General features: G+C 31.7%; 1 protein-coding gene across 1 annotated transcript in view; it reads left to right on the forward strand.

Annotated features, from left to right (window-relative positions):
* Window positions 1–3,284, forward strand: part of LOC148283743 (uncharacterized) — a 119,674-nt gene extending 116,390 nt beyond the window's left edge. The window contains exons 4-6 of the mRNA XM_088243331.1: window positions 1,510–1,662; window positions 2,085–2,706; window positions 2,791–3,284. Coding sequence (XP_088099457.1) covers window positions 1,510–1,662; window positions 2,085–2,706; window positions 2,791–3,272 — 1,257 coding nt within the window. The 3' untranslated portion in view covers window positions 3,273–3,284. The remainder of the gene's footprint in view (window positions 1–1,509; window positions 1,663–2,084; window positions 2,707–2,790) is intronic.
* The last annotated feature ends 13,211 nt before the right edge of the window (window positions 3,285–16,495 follow it).

Consider the following 16,495-nt stretch of genomic DNA (forward strand, 5'->3'; position numbering starts at 1 on the left):
ATTCCTAAAATTTTCAATAAGACTCCTAAGTAGATTTTTTTTTAAATGTCAAAAAAACTTTTATGATAAAAATAATTCAATGGCTAATATGTAACAAGGCTTTATATTGATTATTATTTTATGTTAATACTCAACTATTAAAACTTTTGTAAATATATTTTGTGTAAAAAATACGTACGCTATTAGTCCTTAATTATGTTTTTATTAATTTCTTATAAAAATAAAAGACGAGTGATACTTTAATTCACAAATATGGAATATCCAGTGACTGTATTAAAATATCACTCGTTAATTGCAATGAACTTCCGTAAAAAAATTTCACTTACAAACTTAAATGTTTATGTTTATATTATTTTATAGATTGATAAAATTTATTTTACTTTTTTCTTTGTAAAAGAAAAATGAGAAACCTGCTGACAAGCCGGTTTCGCGGTTTAGTTGGTTTCATTATTTTTTTCTTTTATATTTTCAGTTCATGTTTACCTTTTGAAAAAATAAGCCAATAAGTCAATAAATAAAAAAAATAAAAAACGTCCTCATAGTCACTGAGTTTGTTTATTTACACCAGGGCTGCATTTAACGAGCATGCATCAATTACCAAAAATTGGAGGATACCGATTTTTGGTATAAAAAAATGTATTTTAATGTTGACAATCAATATTCAATTTTGGTGGATCCTAATTAGATTATTTCCTTAAATTCCTTTTGATTTCGACAAATTCGTCTCACTGGCTTTTAGGATATAAATATCGTAAGATTGTAGAACAACGACGGATTTGTCAAAAATTATACATTCATTTTTTATTTGATATTAACATCGTTAAATATTTTTAATTTTACTCAGATAACAAATATAAGTATACAACATAACTTCTAAATAAAAATTTTATATTAATTAAATACATATATTTACATTAACGTTTCGCATTACGTAAAAGAAAAAACAATTCTTGTGTACATAATGGGAAGTGACGTCTTACAATAGTTTGTTTATTTTGTTTTTAATCATTAATATTTTTGGAATAACATATAAATTACAAAAAAAAAAACGGTGTTTTTAATCAGTGCTACACAAAAAATAAATATTATTATTCCACTTCTTTCTTAAATATATTTTCTTTGTTCATTTCATTAAAGAAAAATGTTCCTCCGTAAGTATTACGATGTTGTGCTGTAGGTATATATTGTATAGACTTTTTCTATCAGGTTTGAAAAATTACACATATATGTAACTTATCCAAGTATCAAATGGTAAACGTTTGCTTTTTTGAAGTTGTGACGTAAGCGTCAAAAAAAATTTAAAACCGCTCTTACGTTAAGTTGAAAAAAATTACTAGCATCGTTGTTTTTAATAAGAAAAATAAGATTGATCAGATTTTAAAAAAGGGGTTATCGCAATTCATTATACGGCTTAATATAATATAGGAACTTGTAAGTGGCCAGGAAAAGCACGAAACAATATTAGACTATATTATTTTTTGAAATAATGAAATTAATTTTCTGTTCTAGGCGAAGTCCGCAGAGTCTGGTTTCTCTGGAGGAGGGGATGAGAAGAGTATCGGAGGAAGAGGAATCCCTACTTTACAGCATCCTGCCAACGGCTCCATCATCACAATGACCCTGAAAAATAACCACCTCATCGTGGAGACCGAAGTCAGAAATGTGAGTATACTGTGAAACGAACATAATTTAACATAATTTGAAACATTGCTGTAGAGGTAGGATAAACAATTTAGTACTATTCCTTTATTACTACAGGATATTTTATAGGAACCTGTAAACAATGGTCAAACTAGTAAATGAAAATAATGTCCTGGATAAACAACCAACATTGAATATGGTCATGTTAAAACTAGATAATCAAGGAACATGTATGACTTGATGAATTTAAGAGTAAGATTTTTGTGCCAAAATAAACCCATAATATTTGGCTGATTTACAAAGCGCCATTTTTGTAAAAAACACCTCAAGTGATCATCATGTGATCTTTTATCGTTGTGTGATAGTGGCAGTCGCAAAAGTCATAAAAGAGTCTCCAAACAAAGATAGATTTTCTTATGTCTTATTTTCTTTCATATTTTTAGGATATTGCACGTGGATCCAGGGAAACAAAAATGAAGTACTCTCCAAACAATGATGGGGTGTTCGTGGTTGAAGTTCAGCAAAGCAACACCCGACCTGGAAACAACACTGGATCACCTGGACGAAGGGCTTTGGTTCATCATTCCCCGGTCGTTACCAACAACAACGTTCCAGAAACTCCGGATAGTCCAAAAATTTCTCAGCAACAGGCCAAGAAGTCTTTCGGAAGCACTAATACAGGACTATCAACTTCCGACTTAAGCATTTCTTCTTCTGATAATCCAAGTTATGCGTATGGAAATCAAGTTGGTTACGAGCAAGGCCACTACGGATATCCATTGTATTCTGGATATGCTTCAACTCCCATAACGTCTATTCCCTGTGAATCGTCTCGTGAACCTCTGTTAAGCAAAACACCAACAGATCCAGATAAGCCGATCATTACAGCAGCAATTTTCAAACAAGACTCAATCATAGCTGGAGATGATGCTATGAAGTCGTCAGGTTACAACATTGAAGGATCCACCGATGGACCGCTGCTTTCAGATATCCAGGCCAGAGAAATTAGTCTTCACAAGTTGCAAGACAAAATAGAGCATGGGTCCTTAAGAGTTATAGCCAACAGTGATAGTGTTCACTCCTCAGATACGGAAGAAGAGAAATACCAAGAACAACAACGACAGCTAGGGAACGGAACAGTTAAAAAAGAACAAACTGTTGTTGAAATCAATCACGACAAATCCAATCAATGTCTTCACAGAGCCGATAGTCTCCCACCAAGACTGACGGAAGAAATGGAGCTTCAAAAAAATGGAATAATTTCTGACAGTCAAAAGAATGGAAACGACGATAATTTTGACACCATTGAAGAAGAATCCATTATCGATTGTTATCCCGGAGACATAGCTTCGGGATCTCCTTTACTTTGTCATCAAGCCGGACTAGTAGCTGCTGGAGCGAGGAACAAAAGAGCATCCTTGCCCATTATAACCCCGGACCTTTATTCCTCTCTTAAACAAACTACGAAGAGTATTCTCCCTGGACATTCGCCGAAGTTTGAAAAGTTCAACAATGAAAATTCTCCATTGGATGGTAACGAGAGATCGGGCTTGCCTCCACCGCTTATCACAGTTACTGAAGAAGCAGAGAGTCCAATGTGTTCGGACGAAAATGATTCTACTCAGAGTTAAAGATTCTCGATATTAAATTAGATGACCTTACGACTGTTACGGAATCCCCTACACGGGGATAAAAAAGATACGAAAATAAGCGTGATCATTGGCGATTGCATATTTTACCAGTTACTCCTAGATTATAAAATTATATATAATTATAAAATAAAAACATAATATATTTTTATCAGTACCTACTATTGTATAGATGCTAATTCTATTGAATTGTTTCAATTTTAAAAATATTATCGATTATCGTTTGCGCTTCGCGTTGTTTGATACTCTCGAAATAATTTCATCGGATATTAGAAAAATTGGGTTAAGGAATTGAAAATTGCAGTAAGCTAATATTTGGCAAACCATGTAAATATTGTTAAGTAAACTTAGTAAATATTAATAGTACCTACCTATATGTAATTCTAAATACTATATTATTAAGGTATTAAAAGGTTTTGTTTAATTTGAAATTATTTATAAATGAATGAAAACGTTATACTCATTGTTTGGGTTTTTGTTTATGAAATTACTAAACAGGTGGCCAGAAACACTCAACGTAAAAAAAAATAAATCTTATCTATCGAATACCCTGAGACCCGTCGAATAAATGTTAATCTTGTTCGGTAAAATGTTAAACGTTTTCAAGGAATTATATTTTTATTGTTTTTTTCCCTCGATTTCGCTTTAGTTACCTAAAATTATATTTTAGTTAACGTATAATTACTTTTCTTATTTATCTTTATCTGTAACCATAAAGTATCAAATACTTGATGGCACAAAAAATTATAATATCTTTAGCATTATTTTAAGTAATGTACCAGGATCTTGTAATAGTAATTGTAAAAGGCATCTCCGATACTCTTGTTAAGAGGAAACGTGGTCTGTCTTTTCTCTATACAAACATATTCCCGTATTTTCTCCTTGGATTATGGCACTAGAGAAAATATTTTTTTAGATATTTTTAATTGGTAATGAAATGACTAATGATAGCAATTATAGTACCGATATTAAAGCACGGCTATCGGCAGCAAACAGATGTAATTATGGCCATTATTTACAAAACTTTCCTGAGCCAGAAAATGGTCCAACACATATGAGGAATGCCATTTTCATACTAAAAGGAATAGATTTATAATACTTTAGATATGGCGATGGATTTCATTGTTTTTCTGTGATAAAGTATTATGTTTTTTATTGTTCCAGATAAGGAAAAATAAATAAAGGTTATTATTTATAGTCAATCAGCGCGTTTGCCTACCATGCAAGAGGTCTCGGGTTTGATTCTCGACATGATTGATATGAAATATTGATTTAAAAGGGTGTTTTTATACTAAAATATTTCTAGGTCCCTAGACTGGTACCTGAACTGTAAGACTGATCCTCCATGTAACAAAAATGATCAAGATACGCTGCAAATGATGCACCAATGCAGTGTCTTATGCACCATTAGGTGCGGAAAAGGAATGATGATGAATTGTTTATCTAATAAAGTATAATTTAAAGTAACTAATGCGAAATTGGGGGGAAAAAAGTAAAAATATAACCTCTCGCCTAGGATATATGAAAACTTTTATTTTACAGGTCTAAGGGTGTTATCTAACAGTTATTTACTATTAATATTTAAAGCATTAACTTTGTGGTTGAATATTCAACTAAATGTTATTAAATATTTGTATACAACCACTTACCGGCTTTTCTATGTCTACCGGTTTCGAGAAATACCGTCTCTTCGTCACAATTTTTGTGCAACAACTATGGTGAAGGTGTATAGTGGGTTTTGCATGTTGGTTTAGTTGGTATTCTGACAAAGAAACGGGTACGTCTCGAAACCGATAGACAAAGAAAAGTCAGTAAGTGAATCTGTACAAATATTTAGTACCACTTTTTTTTTTAATTCGAGCGTGTGTGTAAAATATTGATAAATAATATAAATTTTGTTGAATGAGGCCACAGATACACACACACGTACGGGTTTAAACGCATCCATACTTGGTTTTAAATAAACGCTTATAATATTGTCCAGTAGGCGCGTTCGCCTATCTTGCTTGAGGTCCTGGTTATATTATGCGGCAAAGAATTTTAAAATGTAGGAATTTTCATAATTTTTTTCACAAAATCTTTTATCATATTTTATATTTATTATAGGTAGTAGTTAACAAATGTGCTCCAATTAAATTTAATCACGTTTATACAAACTTATCGGAATACACCGAACGCGTCAACCACTACCTAACGACGCAGACTTATCTCCACTCGATTTTCTTATTCACATTGAGAGGTTATTATATAGACGCGCCCTGTAGAGTAAAATATTTTTAAAAGTAGTGTTACAAAAACGTACCCAAAGTTACTGAGTTTGTTTATTCATACCAAAGATCATTTCAACGATCATGCATTTTTACATGCATTTTTACATCCTTTCATGACACGAATCAGGCATTTTGTTTTCGATTCTAAGAGTCAGGCCTGGCTGGCAGTCAAAAAACGACTAAATTCGCGTTGGGCATGAGTTACGTGTTAACATTTTTAAGGGCTCAGAGAATGTCTAAGTGCAATAATATATGTATCCTTATTCAGGTTTTTCACCCGAGAGCAATCGAGTTGAAAACACTCATCCTAGGTTCTTGATCTTTTTCAGACGCCGAATTGTATTTTTCATCCGTCTGGCCAATCAAAAGACATAAATAATAATAATTTAACAACTTTGGCTAAAATAGTGGTTTGAAGCCATTGTCCTAAACTTCCTCGTAAATAGCACGTAATCAAATATATAAAAGTCCGATTAGAAGCTTTCTCACAATCAACACATTTCAACAATGTCAAAAACAAACATAAGTATGCTACTTATTGTTTGTTGTCATATGTTGTAAAGCTTTGATTTCCTAAAAAGAGTTGCCATTGTCTAGCAGTCATAATATGCTGTGATGCGGTGGGCGAAACAAGACGGCCGTCTCAACGGTGACCAGCGATGTCAACTTAAAGAAATCGGTACTGTCAATCGATCGTAGCAGTGATCACATAATTTTATTAACGATTCACTCATTTAAAAACTTAATTTTATAAAACTGAGATGTATTGCGACAAAAAATGGACGGATTAGAAAAACAAAGTATCATGAATAGGCATATTTGTAACACGAAAACTCATCAGAAGTCAAAAACTATCATTTGGAGGTGAGTGAGACGTATAAAAATCATGCTACAGGATGTAAATTTTAATGTTCAATGGAAATCACGTTTGCCCTCGTATTCAGTCACAAAAATGATTACCGCTATACTAGAAAAAACATTCCAAAACTGTTTGTACCGCTATAGCGGCCATCCTACAAATGACAGCAACGCTGTATGACGTTCTTCTTACATCAACATCCTCATCATAAGCTCGACAGCCCTGAGTGGCTCTGGGCTATATTCAGGAGTCTCCTCTACTCTAGCCGGTCTGCTGCCCTTCCTCTTCAGTTCCTCACTTGCAACGTTGTCGCATCAGTCCATCAATCACATTTTAGGCCTTCCTGGTCTTCGTTATTCTTGTGGCATGAAAGGAGTTAGGCGTTTTAGGGGCGTTTATGGCTCACAATAAACGCTCTCTTTAAAACTAGCGCTATCCGGTTTGAACATACAACGTTTTAATGACGTCATACAGCGCTAGATGACAGTACCGCTCTTTTAGAAAACTATAGCTATAGCCATTTATTCTAATATGGAATTTTAAAAAACACGCTAAAGTATAACCATGGTATTATTTTGTAAGATGTATAATATACTTGTTAATTGAGAAATAATGTATATTTTTGTATGCCTACACATCGAAAATACAAAAAGCAATATTTAAACAAACGAATTAAAAATATGATATTTATATTTGAAGCAGTTACTTGGTGCTTATTTATTATATTTTTTCAAATAAAAATACAAATATCTTATTTTTAACCGTTTAATATTTATTTCATAACATACCGGTTGCATATTCAATCTTTAAATCTCAATTCAATATTGATTATCTTTAGATATTACTTAGACTAAAATTAAATAACGCTCTGTTCCATAAAACAAATATGTAAATGTTGCCTAGCTCAAAACATGTATTTACAAATATCTAGTGAGAATAAACAGTGTTTTATCTGTTTGCATACTAATTAATTTACTTAATTGTATTTGATACCTTTGTCACTGTTTTGCAAACAGAACACATTGTATAATTGTATTATTTACTACAAAGGCCGTTTACACATAGACAATACAATATTGTTTTGTCCCAGGACTCGACCATTGTTAACGTGTAAACGGCAATTTGTGGGACAAAACATTGTCTCGAGACATCAGCACCGATATAGACAAGCAGACTATCTCCGCGGAACAATGACCCCACAATCTTGCGCCAAGAACGAAAACAATCGTTTTTATTATTTTGTTTGTCATTTAACAATTCCAATACATCTATGAACAAAATTAAAAATATTTTTCACGAATTTGCTCGTAATAAATGCTATCGTGTATTTCATTTCCGTTTTGTAGACGGTACAGTAATAATAAGTGATGAGGTAAATGAACTGGAATCTATGGTAAAAGAATTATACGAAGTCTCTAGAAAGATCGGTCTGGAAATGAATATAGACAAAACCAAGATTTTGAGTCCAATACCTGGCAACATATGTACCGGAAGTAAAACTATCGGTGCTGTTAACGAGTACATTTACCTTGGGCACAAAATCAAGTTGGGAAAATTTAATCAAACTGCGGAACTGCCTAGACAAATCGGATTAAGTTGGGCTGCGTTTGGAAAGCTGAAACACGTTTTCAGAAATAAGAAAATTCAAAATGATCTGAAGGCCAAAGTCTACAACTCTTATGTTCTGCCGGTGGCAACATATGGTCTTAAAACCATATCACTCACTGCTAGAAGTGTTTACAAAATTAAGTGCACTCAGCGGTCTATGGAAAGACAAATGTTGGGCGTCTCCTTAAAAGACCGAATAAGGAATGAAGAGATAAGACGCCGTACAAAGATGACCGGTATCGCAAAAAGAGCGGGAAGACGAAAATGGCTGTGGGCGGGTCATGTGGCAAGACAAGAAGTCGATAGGTGGATCCCCAGAATACTAAACCGGAGACCCTACGAAAGCAAAAGGAAAGTAATGAGACCACAATGGAGATGGACTGACGACGTCGTCGAACTCATGGGCCATGGATGGAAATAGAGTGCCCAGGACAGAAAAACATGGAAAAATTTGGAAGAGGCCTCCAGCAATGGAGAAAAACGCGTTGATAAGAAGAAGAAGAAGATTCCATTTTTGCAGCGCTCATGTGTGAACTGCTGCCGAATTTTCGTATTGTTACAGCGTTCTGTCTTGCGCGGTTGAAGTTATTTACGGAGCTGGAACATGACTGTATTGTCATATCTATTGTAATGTTCACGTGTAAACGGCCATTAATAAACGCCGATTCTCCGCAATGAACTGAACTGAAAGCACCATAAGCTGACGATTTAATCTATATACGAGTATATAAAAGGCAATGCTCGTATTTTTGTCCTTGATATACTAAATAACTACTGAACCAATTTACGTGCGGTTTTCTTCAAAATAATGAAATTTAGCTTGAGCATATTTTAAGCCCTGATAATCTTTAATTTAATTTATGGAAAAAAGTTAGGATCGTTAATGCTTCATTCGTCGAACTACGGGCTGCATTTGACGAGAATACATGTACTAAAAAATTAGGACGATGTTATTTTTTGCATATATTTTTATTTTATTTAAATGTTTAAAAACAGAACTCATTTTTTTGGATCTCAATCAGATGCTTTCCTTAAATTACTTATATTTTCTCCCCATTAATTTTTTTACTAGATTTTTGGTAACGATAAAATAATATTAACTGACGTTTAGTACATTTTTAAAAATCGTATTCCTGCATAAAACGCACCCCTGTTGGTGAAAAAAACAGAGTATGACACATGGAAAAAAAATTCTTTATTTTAAAATTAATTATTTAGTAAGCTTTAAAATTCAATTATAAACATGTACCTAGGTACCTTCTTACCAATGAAAAGTTACTTCATCTTTTTTACGTTTATCCGAACGGTTTTATATGAACGGAACATATTAATCTGGTTACGTAAAAGTAAAGATTAACGTTAACTTAACATAAAAACGTAAAAATAATAAGTTTTCGATTATGCTCATTTAATATACATACGAATTAATATTTAACTATAGCAAAAGCAAAGCATTGCCGGGTTCAGTTCGTAATAACTTAATAGGATCTTGATAAGGAAGCTTGTTTATCTTTGATACCGGTTGGAAATAAGGAAAATATTAAGTGGTTAAAAATAAAGTTATATTATTTTAATTTGAGTAATGACATTTAAATATTGTACAATGGGCATGTAATTTAATGTTTAAATGCATTATATGACGTAAGATTTGAAGCTAAAAATTGATAAGTTTTAAAATCAAAATAAATCAAATATTCTTTTGTTACAAACAAATACACGGTTTTTCAGAGCCAGACTGCTGAACTTCAGAGGAACATTTCTCATGGTAGGCCTTTTTTTTTTTCCAATAAGTCATACAAAAAAAATGTTATCTCAGAATGTAGTAAATCCTTTATTTCTCAGACAAGCAGTCCCTCCATAAACCCCTTCCCTTCTCCTACCCAGCCGCTCCACTTGTCCGCGTCTAGTAAATATCGCTTACGTTTATATCGCATTTTGTTTTATCAGGGAGGGATAGGGGTATGCGGAGGATGCTAGTCCGAGAAATTACCGATTTACTCCATTTTGAGATCATAAAAAATAAACTTTTTGGAAAAAATTTAAAAGAATTTTTTTAAAGCTGAGAAATGTTCCTATTTCGCAGTCTGACCCTGAAAAACCGTGTAGGTTAAATTATACAAATAAAATACTTGTGACGTATAAATCCACAAATTTGAGAATATAAGTATCATTATCGACCCTTTTCGCATCTCATGGTGCATAAGGAACTGAATTGATAAATTAAACGCAGCGCATCTCGATCGTGTGTTACATGAAGGAAAAACGACCAGTCCAATGCTTTAGTGCCAGTCCACGGGTCCATAGAATATTGCAGTTGATTGATTGATTAACTCCGTAGATTGTAAATGTTCATTTCTTGTATACCAAGATTTAGACTTACTCAAAATATTATTGATAAAATATGTTAGTCGGCAACTAAGCCGTCACATTAATTACTCAATTATTGTCGTCCATCTTTCAAAAAGACGTATCTCGAATTTATTAATTTTTGAGATGACTTTTTAAGAGTTGGTTTGGAAAATTTTCGCCTTTAAAAATAACAGAAAAAAATCTTACTGTATTTTGCTGGGTTTTTTTTGTTTTAAGACAGTTTAATGCCAATCCATAAATATGACAATTTTTTTATTTAAATATTCATAACTAGATTTCGACAATAAACGAGATGCGTCTTTTCAAAAGACGGACGACGTTATATGCCATTATTTAAAAAAAAATAAGTGATGAAAAGTATCCAAAGAATAAAAAAAAAAAACAACGAATCGTTCTTAGGATAAATTTTCTTTTTCGATAAATGGAAATTTCAAAGAATATATTTTATTTTTGTAGAAAAGGAAATTCGTAGGAAATATTTTAGTTTTCTCCATAAGAAAAAGAATGATTTATTCTGAAGAAATTATCTTATTTTTCTAAAAAAATAAAAATGATTATTTATTGCAGAGATATGTTTTATATTATTTTTACAGAAAAGGAAAATAAAAATTTACTAGCCGAATATATTTTCTTTTCCTGCAAAAGAATAAATGACAATTTAATATTTTTCTATAAATGGAAAGTAATAAAGTAATTCGAATGTATATTTTTCTTCCCCTTTTCAGCAAAATAACGATTTTTCTCAAGATAAGTTTTCTTTTTCTATGCTGAAAAAAAAATATTTATAAAAAAAGCTTTGTAAAAAGCTAAGTAATGGATAATTTCAGGATGTAATTTTATTTAATATAAAAATAACAAAATGATTCATTTTTAGGATATTTTTTTTTCTCCAAGAAAATTATGGTTAATTTTCAGGGTATATTTTCTTTTTCAGTTAAAGGAAAACAGTATATTAATTTTTTTTTTTTAATAGGAAAAAACGATTTATTATTTAGATACTAGCACATATTGTTTAAAATTAGGTTATTTAATCTGTCCACATATAATGTGTCCTTAAAATTAAAATTATGTGGTTACATTACGGATATATGTAAATATTTTATTAATCTCAAAATGTTCTCATTGATCAGTTTTAAGCTTATGTTATTATTTTTGGCAAGTTAATATTTATGTAAATTAATTTGTGCTTCATTACTGATATGTAAGTTGTATAAAGTGCATTTGAAATAAGGTAAGGAAAGAGTGTGCACTGTCGATTATTAAAAAAAATATAAATATACATTATAGTTATTGCTCAAATTTATGTCTACGGTAAGAAAATTTAAAACTAATCATTCTAAGTAAACTTTAAGTCATCCATTCTAATAAAATTGAAAACTTTGTTTACCTATTAAATCCTTATATGCATAAATGAGTTTTAAAAATACTAATTCAAGTAAAATTGAAGTGCTGTCATTAATTTTGCTATTAAGAGGAAAAATTTCAAATATGTTTTTTATGGACTTTGATCTTTCTGCTGACTTTGACAAAAATAAGCATATTTATTTTGAAGCTTTTGACAACTTATTTTTATAATGTCGGATTTTCTTTTGTACGGCTTATCAGCCGTACAAAAGAAAACTGCTGATAAGCTAAGATCAATATTTATGGAGACAATTTGAAAACTGAAAGAAATTTCTTCATAAAAAAATCAAAATGAAATAGCCCAATAACCCTGGACATTCCCAAGCACGGAGAGTGGGGAAATATAAAAACACGTAAAATGGATAAAGACAAATGAATTGTATTTTCGAAATCAATATGTTGTGAAGAAATGTTTTCATACCTAATTTCAAAAATAAAATTGATTCAAAATAGGTTTAAAAAAAAACGCGTTATGTTTGGCCTTGACAATTGTGACGTCAAGATTCGTGACGATGTGTTATTTAAATTTAAGCGGTTACAAACAGAGTTAAACATTTAATAAAATCGTGACGTATTAGGGGCGCGGCCAATTTAATGAACCGTTTTCACGGGAATTAAAAAATTTGTAATATGTGCGAACAAAAAAATTTTTGTACTCGACCGTATTTCATCGACCCATAATGATTTTAAATTGTCGAAAAAATCCTATTGAAATACAAATTTATGATTGCTAGTATAATTATGCTTTTTTAAGCTTCATGTTGTTTAAAAATCTATCTTTTGTGTATGCGAACTCACCCCAGAAATACATTGTTTTGAAGCTATAAATGCAATTTAACGAATTTTTTTCTCTTTCTTTAGAAAACGTTCAAGTAGTGTCTCTACATTTTTTTCGAGGCATGATATAGGGTCAAAGCACCAATGAATGACCGTTAAAGGTTCAGCTTGTAGTGAAATCCACAATTAAGGTATAAATTTCATTATTTAAGCGTACAAAATAAAAGAAAACAATAAAAAACACACTAATTTTTCTAAGTACTTTTTCTTTTTTATTAAAATACGAATATTACAATTATAATTAATATTACTCTAAAAAAAATAGCAGAATCACCAGTGAATGACCACTACTACCCCAGTAAAAATAATACTCAGATTTAGTTACACCATAACATAATAAAACACCTTTACACATTAGAATATGGATATATTCCAAGAATTGCATAAGAAATAGCATCAAATAAAACACATTTCCTTATAAAAACACTATCAATCTCAGAACAATAACGGGAAGACGCACTATTACCCTTTGACAACTCGTAGTTCAAAACTGATAGATTTGTTTCTTACCAAAAGATGTGTCCGCCTACTGCTTTTGTCAAAGTTTCTAGTGTTATTTTTTTTTTTGACTGGACACATGTAGCAATTCTTATTATATTGTGTTTTATTAACGATAATCATTTACTGGGGGGTGAATATTTACTGGTGCTTTGACCCTACCACAAACGCAGTTTCCTTTAAAATCAATTGACTTGGAGAACACTGCAGTTATGAATATATGTATATATATTTAGTAGTTTGTATGTAAATTTTGGCTACGGAAATGTTTACGAGAACTTATGAGGAACATTCCCATCAAGCAAAATATTCTCGAAAATAGCACTAACTAACTATTATAGACACTTACAAAATTCTAGGCTGTAGCGTAAGCATCAAGAAGCAATTTGTGCATTAAGTTCTGTTGTTATCTTGTTACGTTCTGGAAAAATTTAGTGTTGTTTTTTGAAAATATACATTTCCGTTAATTTTTATTGACAAACTTCAATTTGGTGCTCATTTTCAGTTGATTGTGAAACCCTTTAAGAAAATGGAAAACGGAAAGAATGGTGATCGATAATTTAACATTTTATATTCATTTATATGATTATACCCTTTCCGCACATAATGGTACACGGGGCACTGCGGTACACCAATCGCAGCGTATCTTGATATTTTTTGTTGCATGAAGGTAAAATGATCAGTCTCACACTTCAGGTACCAGTCCAGGGACTATGAAATATTATAGTGTAAAAACCCCCTTTTAAATAAAATATTTCATATTAACCATATTGAAAATTGAACCCGAGACCTCTTGCATGGCAGGCTAACGCGCTAAATATTACACCATGAGGCCGATTTATTTATTTACTTACAGTTTATGAAACATTTTTTGAGACGTAAGTCTCAACTTCATCGGACTAAAAGTCCTTTGTTGAATAATTAGTTGACACAGACATCTATCACTACAGACAATATATAGGATCAAAAAATTCAGTAATTTAAAAAATATATGTACGTATATGGTACATCAATATGAACAGCAAACACAAACATTTGATTTACATTGAAAAGTAAGGGGGAGACAAAAAAAGGTGTTCTATTCGAAAAATTATTCAAGAGTTTCCCAGTCAAATCCCTCCCGCCAAGGAAAATTCAGCCCTTAACTCCTCTCTTGAAAATAGTTTTTGTCCTTGAGAGCTTTATATTATGTTTTTCAAAAATATTCTCGGTGCAATAAAGGAGAAGTGTCTCTGACTAAAAATCGTATGTGTTTTGGTGTATAAGTGCTTCTTTTATAATGTTTAAGCGATGAACAAGGAATTTTCTTTACATAGAAGGACATATTGGAACAAGTGACCATTGGTTAATAATTATTTTTGCACAGCAGTAAAAACGCTCATGTTCTGTGTATAAAATGTGTTATTAAATTAAATAAACTAAGAACTCTAACTGGCTTACTATTTATTGCTAGAACATTCGTCAGGATTATTGCATATGGGATTATGAACTTAAGATCTCTAAAAAAGCTAAGTCAATTATTTTTATAATTAAGAAGACATTTCAACATATTACTGCAAAGATTACTCTTCATACAAGGCCTGCATACAGCTTGTATAGGAGCATAGATAATCCCTAAGTAATGTCTCTACTTTTGCAAAGCAATCTTATCTCAATAGCTACTCAAGACAGTCCAAAGATGCGATAAAAAAAATACGAAAACTGCTGAAAAAGACGCTTAAACATGGTAGATGCTAATAAAACTAACTTCATTAAATGAACAAAGGAAGAAAGTATACTGAAAGTGACATTGAAGATCTTAAATCGACCTCGTGGTGTAATATTTATCAAATGCTCTCGTCAAGGAGTTTACGAGATCATCACACAAATTAAGTAAAACACAAGAAAGTGGTTAACTCCACGAGAGAGTGAGTTTTGATTGGAATAATTTACCAAGTATGGCTGTTTAGTTTACTATGGTAAACTTATGAAAAACCGCTTGTATGATTTCTCAAAGAAAGATAAACAAAGTAGTCAATTGTCACAAAAACAAAGACTGCGGTAAATAAAGTAAACTCGAGGATTTTTTTCCCATTATATGCATACAATTTGTGTATTTCCAAAGAAATTTAGATTTGTTTGTGAGACGCTTAATGTCTAAATAATTATGAGTGAGTGAAAACATTTCTACTTCTTCTTCTTCTTGTTCATCCTTTCTATAGATCCAATGGATCTGTTTGTGCGTCTGTTTTCTCTTAGGACGCCGACTGCCAGCAATCGCGTTACCTCTTCGGGGTCTGCCTAAGAGTCTTCTTCCATCGGGATTCCCTTGAAGTGCGATGCGTGGAAGTCTGTCCTCCACCATTTTGTTGACACGTTCATAACAGTACCGCCTTTATTGTCCTCCCCATCTCTTACAATATCTTCCGTACCGCACGTGCTACGAATAGCAGTGTTTCTCGGGCGGGCTCGCAGGGTGTTTCCGGTTATGGATTGGAGAGTTCACATCTCAGAACTTCTTCCGTTGGTGGCTAAATATTGAGTCTTATATATGCTTGATGTATTTTTATTTTACTTTCTAATATCATGTGCTTATTCTTCCATACGTAATATCTGAGGCACCCAAATATCATTGCAGCCTTGTTGATTTGCTTCAGAGTTTCATTGCACAAATCCCCTTTGCTACTGAGGTCAACTTTGAGATACTTAAATTCCATCACTTGCTTTATGATTTAATAATCCACAACTAGTTAACATCACCTCGGGTTTTTTGGTATTAGGAGGCTTTTGGTTTTATCAGTGGATATTGGATAAAAAGATAAAATAAAACTGAGCACTTTTTTTTAATGAAATTTAGTGTAAAAAGAAAAATTAAAATCAATTAAAAGTATGCTTCCGAGTGTATTCGGTTAAACGTTTTGAAATATAATTGAAAATTGTGAATCCAATATTGAAATATCATTCCAGGAATGTTAAATTAAATTAAAATTAATAACGGTATGATCAAGTGTGAATGTTATTGAGTTTGTATTTCTGCGTTAAGTTAGCAGGAGTGTGAGAAAAAGTTCATCCCACTATTGTGATTTTAAAAATATGATCATAACAATGGAGTAGAAAAAATAAAGGGTTTTCAATAAACATACAACTTTAAAAAAATATACTATTGTGACTTGTTCAAAACAGAGGCTTTAAAACCAATATTATTGTGCTTTTAACAAATCACACGAATACAAATTGTAGTAAAATAATTCAAGCTAATAAATAAGCATTCGAGGCCACAATATTTTTTATTAAAAAATCGTTAAAAATAATAAAAAGGTATCTGCAATGTTTTCAGTGGTTAATTGATACTAATGAAAATCATTTAGTAAATTAATTGA

The sequence above is a fragment of the Micrasema longulum genome, unplaced genomic scaffold (assembly GCF_059751315.1).
Source record: "Micrasema longulum isolate JH-2025_06_02 unplaced genomic scaffold, ASM5975131v1 h1tg000206l, whole genome shotgun sequence".
In the NCBI taxonomy this organism is placed as follows: Eukaryota; Metazoa; Arthropoda; class Insecta; order Trichoptera; family Brachycentridae; genus Micrasema; species Micrasema longulum.